Source organism: Dipodomys ordii, unplaced genomic scaffold, assembly GCF_000151885.1.
Source record: "Dipodomys ordii isolate 6190 unplaced genomic scaffold, Dord_2.0 Scaffold10, whole genome shotgun sequence".
In the NCBI taxonomy this organism is placed as follows: domain Eukaryota; kingdom Metazoa; phylum Chordata; class Mammalia; order Rodentia; family Heteromyidae; genus Dipodomys; species Dipodomys ordii.
In genome coordinates this window covers 13,790,103-13,796,152 of record NW_012267226.1, presented here as the reverse complement: position 1 = coordinate 13,796,152, position 6,050 = coordinate 13,790,103, and the positions used below count along the sequence as shown (strand labels likewise).

General features: G+C 42.8%; 1 protein-coding gene across 1 annotated transcript in view; it reads right to left on the bottom strand.

The window, feature by feature from the left end:
• Positions 1 to 2,812: 2,812 nt before the first annotated feature.
• Rab39a (RAB39A, member RAS oncogene family) overlaps positions 2,813 to 6,050 on the bottom strand; it is a 7,745-nt gene continuing 4,507 nt past the window's right edge. The window contains exon 2 of the mRNA XM_013009608.1: positions 2,813 to 3,797. Coding sequence (XP_012865062.1) covers positions 3,371 to 3,797 — 427 coding nt within the window. The 3' untranslated portion in view covers positions 2,813 to 3,370. The remainder of the gene's footprint in view (positions 3,798 to 6,050) is intronic.

The window sequence follows — 6,050 nt, the reverse complement described above, 5'->3', positions numbered from 1 at the left end:
AGTGGTTAATTGGAGTCTCATGGGGATGTTTCTCCCTGGGTGGCTTTGAACCGTGATCCTCAGATCTCAGCCTCCTGAGTAGCTAGGATGACTGGTGTAGGCCACAGGCGCTCCCCCTTCCTCTTGCTTAAAGGTGACTTTTTGATTGGGTTAATTCACCTGGGACTTCCTTCTCTATCCGTTCTGCTTTGGAAGCCAGGGTTCAGAGTAAAAGGGCACAAGGTAAACACCCCTGGGTCCGTGAAAACATACACCTCCTTCTGCTTCCTTAGCATAAAAGAACATGAGGGGGCTGGGAAGGTGGCTCAGTGGTAGAGCACTTGCCCTGCATGCCTGAGGCCCTGGGTTCGATTCCTCAGCACCACATAAGCAAAAAGAAAAAAAGCCGGAAGTGGTGCTGTGGCTCAAGCGGTAGAGTGCTAGCCTTGAGCTGAAGAGCTGAGGTACAGCACCCAGGCCCAGAGTTCAAGCCCCACGACCGGACCCAAAAAAAAAAAAAAAAGAACATGAGGACACATTATTCCTGTCCACTGGAAATGCCACAGAATGCATAGGAGTTGTCTAATGCTTTCTTTAAAACTTTCTTTTTTTCCCAGGATTCACTTGATTCTCAAAGGAATTCCAAGAAATTCAATAAATGAGGTCACCCGTCTCATTTTACAGATGAGGAAAAAATATCTGATAGAGAAAGACTAAGCAAAGTAGGGCAAAGACAGGCTCGGAACCAAGTTTTCTGACTTCTTGCAGAATAGTCTATTGTCTACTATACCACTTTGATACTGACAAAGTAACTACAATTTAACAATAAAAATCTTATGATTCCAAAAAGGCAGCTTCATTGTGTACCCACTTTCGATTAGGAATAGCTTCCGGAACAGAATAGACAAATATGCTATAAAATATTTATCATTATCATTAAAATGTCCCTTTCAAGGAAAGTTCAATCCGTAAGTTAAAAATAGGACTCTTGGAAGTCATTTTCTTTTCTTTTTTCTTGTTTGTGCCAGTCCTGGGATTTGAATTCAGGGTGTGGGCACTGACCCTGAGTTTCTTTTTACTCAAAGGTAGCACTCTACCACTTGTGCTACAGCTCTAATTCCAGCTGTTTTGGTGGTTTGTTGATGATAATTGACAATTTCACAGACTTTCTTGACAGAGGTTGGCTTTGAACTGTGATCTTTAGATCTCAGCCTTCTGAGTAGCTTAGTCTGTCTTCCCTTGTACTGATAAGATTGTCAAGGCAAAAGGGAATACTAAATATAACAAGCATTCAGTTTTCCTTGTCAAGAAAAACCCTTTTGGGATTGGAAGGTGACTCAGAGCTTGCCTAGTATCCATGAAATCCTGGGCTCAATTCTTCAGTACCACATACAGAGAAAATGCCAGAAGTGGTACTGTGGCTCAAGTGGTAGAGTGCTAGCCCTGAACAACAAAAAAAAAAAGCTCAGGGGCAGTGCCCAAGCCCTGAGTTCAAGCCCCAGGACTGGCAAAAAATAAATAAAATAAAATAAATGGAAAAAAGAAACCTTTTTCCATACTCTTCTTGTACATGGAAGTGGAAAATTTGGAAATTTATTTGGAAAAGAAATGATGTGTCGGGAGCTGGTGGCTCACTCCTGTAATCCTAGCTACTCAGGAGGCTGAAATCTGAGGATCACAGTTCAAAGCCAGCCCGAGCAGTAAAGTCCAAGAGACTCTTACCTCCAATAAACCACTAGAAAACTGGAAGTGGCGCTGTGGCTCAAGCGGTAGAGGGTTTGCCTTGAGCTGAAGAGTGAAGGACAGTGCCCAGGCCCAGAGTTCAAGCCCCACGACTGGGGGGAAAAAAAGAAATGATGTAAGTAAAAAACACCATACTTAATCCATAATTTTGACAAGTTCAAGGTAAATTGGGTCCTTTCTTTGAAATGTCAGTATATAAATAAATTTGTTTTTCTTGTCTAAATGTAGTGTACTATGTAAATGAAGGACCATTGAGTGTCTTTCATTTTGTTGATACAAATATTTGCTTAAAATATTCTGTTTGAAGCTGGGCACTGGTGGCTCACACCTGTAATCCTAGCTACTCAGAAGGCTGAGATCTGAGGATGGAGGTTCAAAGCCAACCCGGGCAGGAAAGTCCGTGAGACTCTGATCTCCAATAAACCATCAGAAAACCAGAAGTGGCGCTGTGGCTCAAGTGGTAGAGTGCTCACCTTGAGCTGAAGAGCTGAAGGACAGCAACCAGGCCCAGAGTTCAAGGCCCACAACCCACCAATATATATATATATATATTTTTTTTTTAATTTGTTTGTTTGAAACCTAACATTTCTTATAAAACATACAAATTTCAGGAGCAATAAATCAGAGAAAAAGAATATAAAACTTATAGTCGGCCAGGATCTAGTGGCTCAAACCTGTAATCCTAGCTACTCAGGAAGCTGAGATCTGAAGATTGTGGTCTGAAGCCTTGGCAGGAAAGCCCATTAAATTCTTATCTACAAAAAAAATCATCAAAAAAAAACCCCAGAAGTAGACCTGTGGCTCAAGTGGCAGAGCACTAGCATTAACAAAAAAGCTTAGTGGTAGAGTGCTTGTCTAGCGTGCACGAAGCCCTGGGTTCAACTCCTCAGAACCACATAAATAGAAAAAGCCACAAGTGGCACTGTGGCTTAAGTGGTAGAGACAGTGCCCAGGCCCTGAGTTCAAGCCTCAGGACTGGTTAAAAAAAAAAAAAAAAAGCTCCAGGACAGTGCCCAGTTCCTAAGTTCAAGACCCAGGACTGAAACACACATACACCCTCCCCGCATACAATTACAATCAGATAAAAGTTTTTTTAAAAAGTATTTCTAATGGCAAACCTGGTACCTTAAAAAGGACCTGATATTTCAGCCATAGCTAATAATTCTGAGATTGTTTACTTTGCAAGTGAAGTGTGTACTGCTTCTAAATGCACTTGACTATAGAGTAATAAGTAATTCAAGAAAATGTTAACTCCTGATAAAAATGTTTTTAATCACACTATATGTGTACAAAAACCCATTTAGAACTGTCAAGAAAAGTGAGTAATAACTGTCAAGAAAAGTGCGTAATATCGACGTGTCTGGACACTAATGTCTGCTACATGCTAGCAAAGTGAGAATGGAGGTAATTACATAGACATTTGGGTTTCAAGAAAATGTTGTCTGCTTTGCGGGGTAATTTCACAAATGACCCTATCCAGTAGGGTAACAAATAAGCAGAGTGCTGTGAAGCTAACCACTTATACACAGCATCATTGCAGGCAGGCTTATCACTTCTTAGATGCTTTCACTGTGTCATTCTGTGGTTAATGTTGGAATTCACACTGCGATGATACCCATCTACACTCAGTTCTTTGGCATGGCTGAAGTCAACAGAAACACTCTTTCCTGGGCTTTACCGCCTCTTCTGAAGAATGCACAGTATTTGGAACAAAACCACTTCTTACCCCTTCCCAGCCATCCTGAATACAAATCTCTCCCTTTTTAACAAGTTCATAGATGTCTCTGGTCAGGAGAGTGAAGGATTCCTCAACATTTGTAGCATCCTTAGCTGACGTTTCAATGTACTTCATTCCACAGTCCGCAGACAGTTTTTCTGCCTCCTCTCTTGTAACTTGACGCTGTGAAGCTAAGTCACATTTATGTCCCACCAGGAGAAATACAATTTGAAATGGCTGTACATACAATTTTGCTTCTTCCAACCAATCTTTCACGTGTTCAAAAGAGCGCCGATTAGTAATGTCGAATACTAAAAATCCCCCAACTGAGTTGCGGTAGTAAGACCGAGTTATTGATCTGAAAAATAAAGATAAAAAAGATTGTAAAAGACATGTTATTTTGCCCTCCTTCAAATAATGGAGCACCAGCACCAATGTATGAGCCATATGTGCAGAGTCTTAGCTGGATTGCAGTTCCAAGCCAGCCTGGGCAGGAAAGGCCATGAGACTCTTATTTCCAATTATCCACCTAAAACACTGGAAATGGAGCTGTGGCTCAAAGTGGTAGAGTACTAGGCTTGAGCAAAAGAAGCTTAGGGACAATGCCCAGGCCCTGAGTTCAAGCCCCATGACCCATATATATCTGAAGGAATAAGTATACCACTGTGGTTAAAATAGGCATTCTGGAAGATTAGACAAGGGTACAGGTGTTTGAAATCATGGCCACTCTATTTGAGCCACCTTCCTAGCCCCTTTCACTTTATTTTTCAGACAGGGTCTCATATTTTTGCTCAGGCTGGCCTTGGGGCTCGATCCTCTTACTTCCTCCTCCTGTGTAGGTGGGATTACAAGTATGTACCACCACCCAGCCCTACCCAGTAGTTTTCAAGAGTCTAGCAGTTACGAACACTCAGGACATCTCTTGTATAGCTTGGATAATGAATCCTCACAAAAGGGGCACACTGCCATCTACTGGTGGATCTTTTCCCTGCATTTTTTATTAGCCCATATTAATTGTACAGTGGTTCTTGGCGAGGGGGGGGGGGAAGGGTGATATTTCCATATACTTTGATCATATTTACCCCCTCTATTACACTTTCCCCTTCAATGCATTGTAATGATCCCATATGTGGCTGACTTGTTTTACTCATATACAAAGCCAGTGGGGAAAGAAGAGAAATGACAGAGAGCAAAAAAATGTGAGAGAAAGAGATAACAACACTCCAAAAAGAAAAGCTGTCCAGAACTATTAGTAATGTAGTCATTTACACCAAGGCCACTGAGTGGCTAAAAGCTAATCAGTTATAGAAAACAGTAAATGAATTAAATATTTAGAAATCCATCAACATTAGACTTATGCCATGAGAATAAACCATCTCTGGCAAGTTTCTTCTAATCGGGAGCAGGCTGAGGAAACCAAAGATGAGTCATAGTATCATGCTCCTCCCCCACACACCCACCAAGAAGAAAGATGGGTAATTCTTGGTGGATCTTTCCGAACTTTAGAGGGAACTTGTATAGTATGCTGTGCTTCTACGATCCATTAAGCAGGAGACCTAAAAGGCTCCCAGCTTTAATAGGGCTGAAAGCAAGAGTACATCTTGGGCTAATCTAAGCTATAATGCAAGCAACTTTGCCACTTGGGCCATCAGATCTAATGGCACTGGCCTAAAGTGTCTAGAGCAGACCAGGATGTTCCATGTACCCAGGGAGGCTTCCATTACACCACTACAGGATCGACTCCAGAATAACAATGCGCTCTTTGGCAAAGGATACTACGTTTGTGGAAACGATTATAGCTTGGATAGGGCCCCAAATGCCTGGCCATCATCATCCAATGACTGTGCAATCTGAATGCTCACTGCTGAATGCTCACTGCTCCCTAGCTATTTCCAGTTCGCCAGGCTGGAAATTCATCACCAAGCCTAAGTCTCAGATATAGTCTCCAATGTGGAGCAGGCCCTGGGTAACAAGGCTCACGCCCCCAGCACCTCACATATCCACACACTCGTGCCCAACTCCGCCAGCCCATGGCCTTACCTAGATTTTCCTAGAAAATACTGACTTTGGGCTCAGGTTTCAGAGCTTCAGTCTATGCTTTCTTGGCCCCATGCCTGTAGGCCCTGGTAAAGCAGAGCACCAAGGAAGCGAGGGTGTAGTGGAACAGAGATGCTCACTGATGACAAAGTGCATTTTGCAGAACAGCAGTACTTCAAAATGTTCTCTGCAAAAGGAGTCTGGGTTGGGCCACACTGTATCTGGGAGTTTTACACTGTGTGTTAGCATAGCAAAAGCTCTAAGAAGGGCTAGGAGTATAGCACTATGGTACAGCACTTGTTTGTCATGTGCGTGGGGAATGGGGAGAAACTCAAGAAATCCAGCAATGATCCAGCATTTCCAAAAGGACTGGATCAAGAAACCCTTTTCTGCCGAGCGCTAGTGGCTCATGCTTGTAATCCTAGCTACTCAGGAGGCTGAGATCTGAGGATCGTGGTTCAAAGCCAGCCGGGGCAGGAAAGTCTGTGAGACTCTTATCTCCAATAAAAACCACTAGAAAACAGGAAGTGGTGCTGTGGCTCAAGCAGCAGAGCGCTTGCCTTGAGCTGAAGAG